Raw genomic sequence first — 12,958 nt, forward strand, 5'->3', positions numbered from 1 at the left:
TCAAAACAATAACAGCATTAACTCGAGATAACTTTAAATAACTGGTTGCTCCGTCACAAAGTCCAAATCCTGGCGTTCACTCAACCTGGCAGTGAAGATCGGTTTCATCACCTGCGTTTACTGGCAGTCGACAGCAAGTCTCTCCGAGCCACCCCCGGTTTCCAGTACTCCCTCAGAGTGGGAACGTATGTACCGTGTTTGGTCTTGTAGTAGCGCTTCATGAACAGCTGGGGGAGACAGTCGGGTAGAAAGCATGGAGGAGGAGAGAGCAAAAGTGTATTTTCAATTTACTGTAGAATTGTGTTTTTAATTCTTAAAATTTTGAGGAATTTCATTTTGTAAATTATCTCTACTACTGTGTCTATTCTCAGAAACACTGACGGCCTTTCCCCCTAAATCATCGACACATTTTCATGGCATTAACTTCCACCTTTGATCACACATACCCTCCCTTTGAAGTTCTTTGTGGCCTCATCCTCAGAATCAGCGACGTAGTCTTCACTTCCTCCTGCCGCGGCCGGCGTCTCTAAACATGAAAGCAGATGCAGTTAAGACTGAATCCAGAGCAGGCGACTGTTCATCACTATTGAAAATAATCCCCCCCGTGATCAATTTACACAACTTGTGAAATCACCTGCGTTAGTGCGTCGGCGAGGGGAGCCGCTTATACTCGATGAGAGAGGATGATTTCTGTCAAGTAGAAACAACATCATTAAACCACTGAGTTCTAAGTTCAAGCCGCTTTGATTTACTTTGTCCAGAACATTTATAATTAGAGTTTAAAGACAAACAGGAAACACTGAAATAATAAAGATGTTTTTATTTTTATATGAGACGCAGTTAAAAGAAGGACAATAGAGTGTACATACATATTTAAAATCACTAATGCTATCTTACTGAGACAGAGAAAAAAACCCAAATGAAACCAGAAACACTGAAATCAGTTGTTCCCGTTGTTTTTAGGTTTGAACCGAATAATAACAAACTACATTAAAAGTGACAACTCTATGTGTTGTGTATTCTCTTCTAAGATCTAATTAAAATGTCAGATTTTGCCTCATTGTGAAATTTAAACATCAGCAGACCAGATTCTGTTTTTATTCATAAATAAAAGAGAATATGATTTACAGAATATCCAGAACACATAAAGAAACTGTTTAAGCTAGAGTCGGAGTTCTTGCGTTACAAACTTCGACACTAGGCCGTGACATACTTTGCACTGCGTCTCTTACTCTTTGTCATCCAAGCCAGAACTGTCTGAGTCAGGCTTTTCCAGTTGGGAGCTCCTGCTTTTGTGCATCGGAGCTTTGACCGGTGACTTCCTCCTCTGATTCTCCTCCTTATAGAAGGATCTTCCTCCTCCGCCCGTCCTGTTGGCACCAGCAGAGGCCACTTGCAGTTTTTCGATGATAATTCTGGGTTGTCTTCTCAGACAACACTCGAAAAGGGAGCAGAGGGACGGATCGTCCGGCAGGTGGAGACTCTGGACGCCCAGCTGGGTCATGCACAATGCCAGTGCTGCTCTGTTTAGCTGCTCTTCTTCACTCTCACTTGTTCTCTGGTCACCGCTTCCCTGCCTGACACTGCTCATCTTCCTCTTCCCAGATCTGGTCATGCTTGCGTCGTCGTCGTCTTCTTCCTCCTCCTCCTCCTCCTCCTCCTCCTCCTCCTCGTCAAATTCACTTTGTCTGTTGTCAGGTTGTTTGCGTTTCGTTCCTCTGCTTCTGTTGGAGACGTCCCTCTCCCCCTCCAGCTGTTCTTCACCCTCTTTCCCTCCATCATTGGGTTTTTGTCTCTCTTTTACCACAGTGAACTTTAAGCTCTCTTTTTCCCCCAGATGTTTGTTTGTTGCATCTTCTGAGGTGGCTGGCTTGTCGTCTCTCAGGGCCCGTTTACTGGCCGAGACCATGACCGGTACGTCTTCGTTAGATATTAGTCCGATTACAGGTTTTATAAATGGTGTCTTCCCTTTACCGGACTGATCCCCTGCAGACGCTTTGGCTCCTCCTTTATTTGAAGCGACTCTTCCAGAAGGTGGCAGAGAAAGTGAATCCAGGATGGAGTCTCCCATGTTTGGGGGGAGAGAGGCTGCAAAAAACAAACAACACAATGAATTACTGAGATGATTAGAGATGGATAATTGAAATTAAAGTCTTGCTGTCAGAGTCTTTCAGGGAAGAAATGATCTCACTCTACCTGCGGGCTCAAGATGACCAAGACAGGTTTGATGCTGAAGCAAAATGTTGAGGAGCTGGGGCTGGGTGGCTGACCGCGCACACTCCTCCAGGACAGGGGGGGCATCACTGAGCCACGACACAGTCTGGAGGCAAAAGATATGAAGATATTACAGTTCCCCTAAAGACAACTTAAGTTCAAAGTAGGATTACAAGTGAACAGCTTGGCTCTAATCTTTATCAGTTAAAACTCTTAAACTATCAACATTTGTATGAGACATAGACTGGTCTAAGTTAAACCTTTTAAGAAGTTTAAAAACTGTAATGAAAGACCAATAAATAAAGTGTTATTTGCCACAAAACCAGGGTTGATGCTCTCAAGCGCACCTGAGCTAGGTTGGGAACTGGCAGCAACTGGTCCAGTCGAATCAAAAACTCCCACAGCAGCTTCTCCAGCTCCTCGTCAAACTTTGGACCGTAATCCACAGGAAACTCCTCCTGTCAGATGAAAGAGTGAAAGTGGTTGGCCGTTAAATTCCTGCGAACATCGACTGAACGGAGATTAAAGTCATGAGCTCTGTGTGGACTCACCTCGAAGAACTGGTCTCTCTCTGCCGGGTCGGTCAGCAGCGCGTGAACAAATGAATGGAAGCTTTCGACTGTTTTTGCGATTTTTACGTCCTTTCTCTGGGACACAAAAGAGGAAGAATTTTGTTTTTTAACATTATAATCACCGAAATTGAATGTTTGAAATAGAAGCCTATAAAACAGGGACAAAAAGAGTTTGTGAACATTGGACATCATTTACCACGGCAGCAGACAAGGAGGACGAAGGGGCAGCCGGAGCACGGATCCTTTTCATGTGAGGTTCAATCACCATCACATCAGGCTCTTGTCTACGAAGAAGCTCTAAGATCAGCTGAGAAAGAAGGTGCAGGACGATGACGTGCACATTACCAAACCAGGTATGCATTAAACACAGAGGGAGGCTGTCACATTAAAAGTCTTGGTTTCTCACCCGTCCTCTCAGCCCCAGCGTCAGCTTGCCCTGGTGCCTCACGGTGAGCAGCCCGGGGACGGTGTCACAGGCCAGGGTCACAAACTCCTCCACGACCCCGTACTGCATCACATCCCGCTGCTTCAGCACCTTCCAGAAGGCCGCGGACACCAGGCGCATGGGGGGGGCGAGGAGCTGAAGTGCAGCGAAGGGGAGGCTGACATCTGTGCCGGAGACAAAACACACAACTGAGTCCACTCGCTGCGGATACGCTCACAAACTAACAGAGAATACACCGAAACCCATTCAACAACCTTACATCAAATTGTTAAGGTTTTCCATTAAATTACTTACTTAGATCTTTTAAAATCCTTTTCTTTACTGTGGACACTTGATTTTGCAGATTATAAATTCCTGTCATTGATTTTAAACTCACATTTATTTGACCTCTAGCTGCAGTCATATGATGAATTATTATGTTTGATGCATCACCCAGCTCTGGTTGAAGGATTCAGGCTTTATCCAGAACACACAGTGACACAGTCAGTGGTGCTGGGACGTGGTGTGACTGTGGTGGACGTTAATGTAACTAATTAACTTACTAATTGATTAATTAACTAACTAACTGACTGGAGCAGGAGTCTGCCACCAGCTGTTAAACACCCTGGCGGATCTAACGCTCCTCTGCTCGTCTTGATTCCCAGTTTAAATAGTGAATATCAAACCATATTCCCACTCACCAGTGTCTTTAGGTGTCCTCGTGGCCATCCCGCTGGTAAAATCAATTAAAACCAGTAAAGCCCGGGGACGTTAAATCACCTAAAACCCGACGTTAGCTTAGCAGCTCGGGACCACTCGCTCCGGTAGTCAGCGTTAAAAGCGACAAACCGCGACGGGAAACCGACAGTGGCACCGGGGGGGGAGTTGTCACCGAGTCGCCGCTGAGATGTCCAGACGCTCCGGAGCCGCCGGGTCACTTTGTATCATGTTATCGTGACTGTTTGTTGTTGTTGTTGTTGTTGTTTACGCGCGGAAAAACAAAGCTACCGAGGAAACTTCTGCTTCATCCTCCCGCCTTCAGTCACATCTCAAGGAGCGCTCACGTCTCCGCCCGGCGTGTCCCCGGCCGGGCGGTGCTTTCGGGACTGTACGTGAAGCACACGGGCTCAGATGGTGAAGCCCCCGCCCCCACGCGAGCACAACGTCCCATTACACAAGCGCTCCCAGTGTTTTTTTTTATTCTCAGGATATGACGTAAAGCCGTTTCCTGCACTGACGTCAGTTTAACTGCTTTGCAAATTGTGTTTAGCTTTTTTTTTAGGTTGAGAGGAATATCTGAGCTGTTAAGGAACTTATGGATATGAAATAAATATGAATAAAAAGGAAAGGAAAAGGCTAGAAATCAAGAAACACATGAGCAGTGCAGTAATACCAATGTTGACAGCTGTCCATTTGAGTTTATATCCATATAATGCACCTAAAACTATTGTAATATATATTGTAAAATATTAATTCTAAAATCTTTATCCTTTAATCACAAAGATGGATCACCAGGGGCTCCAGGTTTACTCTCTATTAATCTGTCTAAATGAATTGTTTAATCTTAAATTTGTTTTAAAAAAAATTCCCCGGTCCTGATTTACAGTGAATTCATGTTTTTTAATAGTTTGACATTTTTCAAGTGTTTGAAGGAATCAAGACATTTGTAAATAATAACCATAATGACTATAGAAAATAGTGTGTATGGTCCAAATGTGGGTGTTTAATTGTCAGGTATCGATATCAACCTCAAACATCTGCTATCAGTTGTGCTGTAGTTGTAAACAAGCTGAAAAATGTCTTTCAGTCACACACACACACACAGAGACACACACACACCACATGCAAGCTGTGGCCAGATGAACCTTGCCCCCTGCTGTTCTGTATCTGAGTAATCACCAGGTTCGGAGCAAAGTCCACCTACTGGGTCAAACACAAAATCTCCCACAAACATCCAACACAACAATAACTCTGTGGGGAGCGACAACAACACATCGACCAGAATGGAGGGCACATCCTCATTCATCAAGTGAGTGAACAATTCGTTTTGTTCTGCTGATATTGAGTGAATTTGCTTCCTTTTGATTAATCCCTGAGTCAAATAATCACCAATGAATGTAGATCAGACCGTTTATGTTTTGTCTGACCCCAGGTCAGTGACCAAGCGAGTGTGGTCCCCGACGCAGAGACCCTTCAGAGTGTGTTGTCACAACAGGGCGACCAGGAAGGGCATCACAGCTGGGACCCTGGAGGAGCTGAAAGAACGGGTGAGCGTGATAATGGAAAGAAATCAAATACATCGGGCCAACATCGAACCAAATCAAACCCTCAACTCAAAAAAAGAAACACGATTCTAAACCGTAGTCTTTAAGCATCAAAATGAACTTTAAAATTCACGTCAGTGCGATAGTTTGTGTTCAACATATGACACAACTGCTGTGTGAGTGAAATTACAATCCAGACATGTCCCTTTTATGACATGAACGCTGATTTCAGGGTGTAACAGGAAGTTGTACCTGTGCTGTAGGTGTACCAGGCGCTGCTGCTGTCCCTCTCTGCAGTGTCTCTGTCCCTGGTTTGTGAGGAGGACGGCACAGAGGTGGACACCGACGAGTTCCTCACGATGCTGCCCGACAACACAATGCTCATGGCCCTGGAGCCCGGACAGACGTGGAGATCCCAGACAGTACGTGTGACCAAAGAAGCAACGTAACCCGACATGTATTCATGTTATCACACAGTTCCTTTAAAACAGATTAAAGATGTCAAAAGATTACAAATATTTAATATATGTGACCTTTGTCGCCGATTCCTCCCAGGGTGCAGTCGTGCCCAAATCTCACGACCACAACAAGCCTCGGACCGGGAGAGACATAGCGCGTGTCACCTTTGACCTTTACAAGATTAGCCCTAAGGACATGTTTGGCTCGCTGAGCGTGAAGGCCACGTTTCAGGGGCTGTACTCTGTGAGCGCCGACTTCCAGTGTCTGGGGCCCAAGAAGATCCTCAGGTGAGGCGTTTAAGCAAATAAGAAACTTGATAAAGAACAATCGTCAGCACATGTATTGCAGTTGTAGGCCATTTGCAACATCCTCTCAAGTATGCAGATGTTATTTAAGGATAGGTACCGACACTCCATGAGTAAAAGTTCTTCATTCAAAAACGTATCAAAGTTGTAGCTGGAGGAAGTGGAGCTACTGTAAACTATTTTATATAGACTAAGATCAATACCAAGTAATTGAGTCCAACAATGTTCTGTGACACACATTTCTATTTTCGTGTCTCCTATCATTGCCTCTTTAATGAACTATTAAATAATAATAATTCTACCTCTTTAAACCTCAAACGATTATTAATATAAGTTTATAAGGTCAGAGGTTAATAATCCCTTGTTGGAACTGCTAACAACTTTGTTTGTAAAGAGCCACAAGCCCAATAAACCTTTGGTAACCGCTGGTTTAATCTTTGACAATACATCACATTTATATGATATAATCATATGGTTTTTGTCTTTTATGTAAACAGTAGTGGTAGTAATACAGCTGCCAAATGAATACACTGGAGCATGAAGTACAATATTTCTCTCTGAAGTAGATTATCAAGTAACAAATAACTTTTTATGTAAAGTACCTCAAAATTGAACTTGATATTTGAAGTACCACAGTTTTCTCACTGAGAAGATGTGAAAAGGCAGTGAGCGTTTTGAAATCCAGTCCCAAGTCCCAACTGAGAGCAGCTTGCAGTCAGGGGAGTGATGGAATGATGCTTGACTTGGGTGTTTACAGTAGAAAACAGGTTTGATGACACTTGTTCTCTGTCCTGTTTTTCAGAGAAGCCCTGCGTGTGGCCTCCGCCCTCCTTCAGGCCGCCGGACACCTGCTCATCACGTCCGCTTCCATGATCCGTCGCGTCATTGAAGGCGCCGAGTTTTGGCAGCCGCAGCGGGCAGAGTACACGGCCAGCTGGAACTGACGGAGCCAGGACAGACCTTTTCTTTTTACACGTGAAGTAGAGTAACTCGGTCTGATGTTGATTTGATGTCCGAAATGTCCCTTTTCTCACGAGTAAGCTTCTCTGTATTGATTAAATGATCCGTCTTGAGGGGGGGGTAGAAGAACCATGACTGGACCATGTTTTGAGTTAATATCACAGTGACACTTTTATACAATGTGATGAACAATTGTATATATTATACAGAATAAAACACACAAAAATGCAAAACCTTCAGAATCAATTGTTTAGTTTAAGTCTAAGCTTTCCTTAGGCACAACAGAGGAAGATGAGGATAACATGAGAAAGTTATTTTTCTATTTTTGTGCAATTTATTCTAATAATATTGTGCTTTATGTACGTGGATTACGGGGGATTACCACTCTAACAGTGTGTGGTTATCATTTTTATCATATTGTTAACATCATCTCCTTGTAAAATATTAAAAAAATTGTAAAAAAAGATGATTAACTGTGTTTGTTAATGTTTTAACAATGATAAGAGGAGTCGTGTTCAATCAATGAAAGTGTTTCAACTTGAACGACAATAAAACCTCTGCACATCACAGTGGGACACGACTATATAACTATATATATATAACTACTATAACACGACTATGCTGTACATGCTTGTTTACACACTAATCAACAACTAACGACAGTATAACAACAATAACTTCCATATGAAAGAACAGGCCAATTCACAACATCCAACATGGCAACTGGTTATCAAACATCACGAAGTAGAGGATGTAGAACAGCTTCCGATACGTCATCGTCTTCGTTCCTTTTCCTGTTGTTTCGGCTGCAGAGGCGGAGGCATCATTTCTGATCTGAACGCACATTTGCTACTTCCTCTCAAGCTTCCTCTTCGAAGTTGTTTTACCTTACTCAGCTGCTCCTTTGCCAGCACCTTCAGGCACTGCCGGTACCTGATGTTGGCCAGCGCCTGGCTGTGCTGCTCCTGCTTCATCCAGCGTGGCTTTCCCCTCTTCATGTAATAGCGTGTGTCACTGAACCACTGCACCAACGTTGGCCAAGGGATACCGATCGACCTCACCAGGTGTTCGTAGTCGCTTCTGTTTGGATACTGGCAGTTAGAGAAAGCCAACCGCAGCGTTGCCCTCTTCTCTCTAGTTAAAGATTTTGTCTCTGACTTGCCCTCTCTGGCTCTCTCCACGACACCGTCATCTTCTTCCATCGTCTTTTCAATCTTGTTTGGCACGGCATGCCTTTTGCGCCTTTTCTGAGTATTCTCTCTGACCTCCACAAGAGTTTCTACTTCACTATCCTCCTCTTTGTTCTCTGGTAGCTCCTGCATCATCTTTCCCTCCAGTTGCTCAATAGACCTCCCATTTCGTCCCAGTTTTGAGCTCTCCGTGACCTTTCCCGCCTTCTTCCTACCAGATTCTTTTACCCCTCTCTTCTGTTCCTTCTTCTCGCTTGTCTCCTCTTTTACCTCTTCCCGCATCCTGTTTTGGGTAGTTTGGGTTCGCAGCTCTTTCTTTCCCCGAATCTTTCCCTGACTGGACATGAACTTCCTCTGAACCTCTTGGATGTCTTCGTAGTCCCAGCTAATGCCGTAGCGGAGCCTCTGTACCATGAACCACACCTTCACTTGGTCTGGTTGCAGGGAGCAGCGCTGCGCCAGCACAGCGGTCTGTTTCTGTGTTAGATACGGGAAGCCGTCAAAGGCCTTGTTGAGCTCTGCTACACCGTCCAGCTGTAGGTCGATCTGGTTCAAGTGCACCCACAGAAACATCTGATTCTCAGAGAGCAGGGGCAGAACCACTGCGCGGTTTTGGTTCATGTTGAAAGCCGCCGGGGCGACCTTACTTTCTTGTGTCTCACCACAAGCATCAGGTGTGTTCTGTCCGAGCCCTGGAAGCCCTCCCTCCATGGTAACGACTCCTGTCAACAGCATACAAACAGAAACGGTTAATGTCATCCACGCATTTGGGAGGAAAATTTGTACTCAAAACCCTTTTGGTATCTGGTTCTACACCCAGCACTCACAACAGGAGACTGACGTTTAAGTGCAAGTTTCACCCTGAAATAACCGTGATCAAACAAAGTTGTGTTTTTCTCTGATAACTTCTTATCTTCGTAAACTTGTCAATAAACATCCTCAGTCCTTTTCTCCCACTTCTGGGGTTTGTATAAATATTTAGTTGATGAACCAGAGCCTTTTTTAAAAATACAGTTTGTATAATAGTGCACAAAGTGTCTCTTTAACATATTTGGTTATATGTTGGAGGAGGATTTTATATACATCTGATTTGTCTGGTTTTGATTTCACCCGTCTAGACGTTTCTATCTTGTTAATTTATCGATAAACACTTTCTCAGATTTACTATATCACATTATAAAAAGACCTATAATGTGACAAAAGCTTTGATTCTACTCACACACCCCTATGCAAAGAAACAGGATGTAGAATAAATACCTGTTTAATAGAGGTGGTGTTAATTGCTAGATAGAAATGATATACTTATACATTATATTGTCACCACACTGCAGAAGTAAATATATATATATAATATATAATATAAAAATACTCTATTACAAGTTAATGTCCTGCCTTCAAACTTACACTTCAGAGTAAAATAACCTCAAGAATAAAAAGTACTTTCCATGAAGAATGAGTCTTTTCCTTGTGTTGTGATTTATAGATTATTAAATCTGAATCCATTTGAATGAACTGAAGAGGGCTAAGTAGCTAGCTAGCTAGCAAGCTAACTGTTCCCGGCTAACTTTAGCCAAACCGGTGCTAAAGTTCAACGTTCGGTTGCCATTGAGTTATGTACAGAAAACTAATTTACTATTTCAATAACTAACCACTTAATTAACTGACGTTGTTTGTTGTGAAAATATCAGTTTAGCTAACACCGGTTAGCTCGCTAAGTAGCTAGCATGGTAAACTTAGCTAACTCGAGGTGTTCGTGCTTCCTGTGACAGTATGAAGGAGATCCGAATATTATGAGGAGGTGAGGTGGATGAGGAAGTGAGAGATCTTACCTTGAAAAAAAGAGATTATTTTTTGTCAGCTACTTATTTAGCTTTCCTGTGGATCCAGTGAGATTAGCTTCGATTAGCTTCGATTAGCTTCCATCACCCCAGGGTTCCTCTATGTGTGATGATTTGTCCCCATCAGTGCAGATTCAAAACAACAGTAAATCTCCCCTCTTTTAAAAACATGTCTGACGAGCTGCACATGCAGGGACGAACAGACTGAGTTGTCCTGAGCAACATGTGTGCAGAGGACAAACCAGACTGAAACACTGGTATTTACTGAGATGATGGGATTTATAAATGATGCTGGGAAAAGAGGGAAAACATCTCCTCATGGAGTCAACGTATACATGTGTAATAGTTCTGTAAGCATTAGTTCATTTGGAGTTTCTTTTCTTTCTCTTTTGTGTTTTTCTCTCCATAAGTATACTATATTTTATTATATAACGCAATATCTCCTCATACATGAAGTACAAAGTATTCTTCCTGGTTCATTCACTACTTTTCTCAGAGTTTCACTGAGCCACACCCTTGGGTGTTACTGTTCGTCAAATGTAGGAAACGAAACTTAAGAGTGTAACTGTTGTTCAGTGCAGCTGTGACTGACTGTGTGGGGAGAGACTGAGACGGGTGAAGAACTAACTTCAGCAACATTCGGTTCATTTCAGCGACAAGAAGGATCCTAAGGACATCGTTCAACACTAAAGATACTCAAGGAGAATCCGGACTTTGTGATTTCGAAACATGTCTGACAATCAGCCAAAGGACACGCAGCAAGTTATCCTCTGCGACATGTGCGCAGAGGAGGACAGGAAACCAGCCAGAAAGACCTGCATGAAATGTGAGATCTCCATGTGTGGGCCGCACCTGCAGGTCCACCTGACCACGCCGGTGTTACTCCAAACTCATCCTCTGACCGAACCCATGGCTTTATGTGGCACCACCAAATGCCCCCAGCATGGCAAACTCCTGGAGTACTACTGCTTGGATGATATGACCTGTGTGTGTGTTTCCTGCGCCATTGAAGACCAGCACCGCCTTCACAATATGAAAACCTTCTCCACAGCCAACAAAGAGCTCATGGAGAAGCTCACAGGTGAGCAGAAGGCCTTGCGGGTGAAAACTGACGATGAGAATGTGAGTCTGGAAAAGTGGGAGAATAGTGAAAGAGAAAAGCTGAGTAACTCCAGCCTGCGTCTAATTGAGGCTGTGACTAAGATGCGTGATATATCCCTGACCAGTGTCCGAACTTCAGTTTCTGCTCGGATGGTGGCCTTAAAAACATGCAAGAGCAGCATGCAAGTGGCGCAGAGCGAGAAGGACACCTTCAGATTCCTGCAGATGTATTCACAGGTGCATCGGGATGTGGAGGAGGCCAAGGCCGTGGACCTGAGTAAAGGGTTGCTGCCCGGCAGCGATCGTGACAAACTGGTCCAAGCGATACAACAGGATGGGGAAAACATGATGGAGCAGGCAGGCAACTTCTGGGGATCCTTGTTGACTCTGGTCGATCCTGACCAGGAGCTCCTCAGCACTGGTCCAGACCTGATGTTTGAGCCTAAGGTTTTCGGCTCCGGCATGTCACTGTCCAAAGACAACCGGACGGTTTTCTACAGTGATTGGATGGGGGAATGCATTGCCACTCTTTTGATCGGCAGTACCCAATCAGTTTCTAACTTTCAGAGGTGGCAGGTCTGTCTTTCCAGAGACTTTGATTGGACCATTGGTTTGTGTGACAAAAATTCCGCAAAGGATTTGAAGAAGGGGCCCATCTATGGCCTTTGCTACAAAAATAACCAGCTCAGCTCTGTCTCGACAGATGAGGGTTTTGATGCATCATCTAATTCAAGAGATTTGGGGCTGCAAACCGAAGCAGACAGACAACTCCGCATTTCCTCTGCACTGATCACACATCAGGGAGATGAAGAAGATGAGGAGGCTGTGCCGCGACCTGAAAAGGTGGAAGTGTTTTGGAATTCTGTTGCTTCCTCGCTGTCCTTCTTCAGAAGAAGTGGACTGCACCGGAGGGAAGAAATAGTCTCGATTACGATGAGCATCAACAACTGGGACCTGGTCCCCTTTGTTCAACTGGAAATGGAAAATGCACGTAACAGCTCAAATTCTTCCCAGATTCAATGGAAGTGCCCCTGTGGAAGAGTTTACAACAAGGAAGCCAATCATTACAGACAAGGAAATACCAAGTTTACCTACAAGATGAACTGTCCCTGTGGAGAAATCCTTGGCAGTCGCTTCACAGAGGTTGTTTGTGAACTTCTGTAATTTGTGGGTCCCTGATGGTCACTGCTAATCAATATAGAAAGAAGTACCTGGGAAAAACCTCTGAAGGGAAAAGTCTTTTGATTTCATGACATGAATAGAAATGTCACTAATTACAGTTAAGCTGTCAAATGGAAATGTAGTGCTATCGGATCAGAAATAGGCTCATGGTGTGATTTTTCTTTTAGTTTAAATATGCACATTATACACAATTGACAATATAATATCTGAATATCTTTTAATTGTACCGATGTTATTCTTTTTTTCGTGGGAATTGATTCTAATGTACGAAACCAGTTGTTTGATTGAACTGAAAAGCTTCTTCCTTTTTCTGCCGTCAAGTTCAAAGTGTTTGTCTCCATCTGCTGGTGGTGAACAAGTCGTCACTCTCACAAAGGAAATCTGTAGCTCTTGCATCATACAAACGTTGTGAATGTTCCGATCATCAATAAAGTCAGAGAAATGAAAAT

General features: G+C 43.7%; 4 protein-coding genes across 4 annotated transcripts in view; 2 read left to right on the plus strand and 2 right to left on the minus strand.

The window, feature by feature from the left end:
* tinf2 (TERF1 (TRF1)-interacting nuclear factor 2) overlaps positions 1–4,353 on the minus strand; it is a 4,577-nt gene extending 224 nt beyond the window's left edge. Inside the window, exons 1-10 of the mRNA XM_034615370.1 lie at positions 3,912–4,353; positions 3,193–3,395; positions 2,983–3,093; positions 2,766–2,861; positions 2,562–2,672; positions 2,197–2,320; positions 1,233–2,088; positions 635–690; positions 447–526; positions 1–227 (exon numbers count right to left, since the gene is read on the minus strand). The exon at positions 1–227 is cut by the window's left edge and continues 224 nt beyond it. Coding sequence (XP_034471261.1) covers positions 108–227; positions 447–526; positions 635–690; positions 1,233–2,088; positions 2,197–2,320; positions 2,562–2,672; positions 2,766–2,861; positions 2,983–3,093; positions 3,193–3,395; positions 3,912–3,939 — 1,785 coding nt within the window. The 5' untranslated portion in view covers positions 3,940–4,353 and the 3' untranslated portion in view covers positions 1–107. The remainder of the gene's footprint in view (positions 228–446; positions 527–634; positions 691–1,232; positions 2,089–2,196; positions 2,321–2,561; positions 2,673–2,765; positions 2,862–2,982; positions 3,094–3,192; positions 3,396–3,911) is intronic.
* A 740-nt stretch (positions 4,354–5,093) lies between these two features.
* cideb (cell death inducing DFFA like effector b) lies at positions 5,094–7,765 on the plus strand. Its single transcript, XM_034615380.1, has 5 exons — positions 5,094–5,239; positions 5,363–5,477; positions 5,738–5,896; positions 6,030–6,220; positions 7,041–7,765. Exons 1-5 carry the CDS (start codon positions 5,214–5,216, stop codon positions 7,180–7,182), a joined length of 633 nt encoding a protein of 210 aa, XP_034471271.1. The 5' UTR covers positions 5,094–5,213; the 3' UTR covers positions 7,183–7,765.
* Positions 7,205–9,727, minus strand: homezb (homeobox and leucine zipper encoding b). Its single transcript, XM_034615375.1, has one exon. It carries the CDS (start codon positions 9,145–9,147, stop codon positions 7,972–7,974), a length of 1,176 nt encoding a protein of 391 aa, XP_034471266.1. The 5' UTR covers positions 9,148–9,727; the 3' UTR covers positions 7,205–7,971.
* Positions 9,728–10,753: 1,026 nt separating this feature from the next.
* Positions 10,754–12,951, plus strand: si:dkey-183c6.9 (tripartite motif-containing protein 16). The gene has a single exon (XM_034615373.1). It carries the CDS (start codon positions 10,956–10,958, stop codon positions 12,489–12,491), a length of 1,536 nt encoding a protein of 511 aa, XP_034471264.1. The 5' UTR covers positions 10,754–10,955; the 3' UTR covers positions 12,492–12,951.
* The last annotated feature ends 7 nt before the right edge of the window (positions 12,952–12,958 follow it).

The sequence above is a fragment of the Hippoglossus hippoglossus genome, chromosome 18 (genome assembly GCF_009819705.1).
Source record: "Hippoglossus hippoglossus isolate fHipHip1 chromosome 18, fHipHip1.pri, whole genome shotgun sequence".
Taxonomy (NCBI): domain Eukaryota; kingdom Metazoa; phylum Chordata; class Actinopteri; order Pleuronectiformes; family Pleuronectidae; genus Hippoglossus; species Hippoglossus hippoglossus.

Excerpts from the sequence above, each read along its gene's own strand:
- si:dkey-183c6.9 (XM_034615373.1), top strand. The coding sequence starts at position 10,956 with ATGTCTGACAATCAGCCAAAGGACACGCAGCAAGTTATCCTCTGCGAC.
- cideb (XM_034615380.1), top strand. The coding sequence starts at position 5,214 with ATGGAGGGCACATCCTCATTCATCAA. Across the intron at positions 5,478-5,737 it reads TGGAGGAGCTGAAAGAACGG|GTGTACCAGGCGCTGCTGCT; the intron begins GTGAGCGTGATA and ends CCTGTGCTGTAG. Across the intron at positions 5,897-6,029 it reads AGACGTGGAGATCCCAGACA|GGTGCAGTCGTGCCCAAATC; the intron begins GTACGTGTGACC and ends GATTCCTCCCAG.
- homezb (XM_034615375.1), bottom strand. The coding sequence starts at position 9,147 with ATGACATTAACCGTTTCTGTTTGTATGCTGTTGACAGGAGTCGTTACC.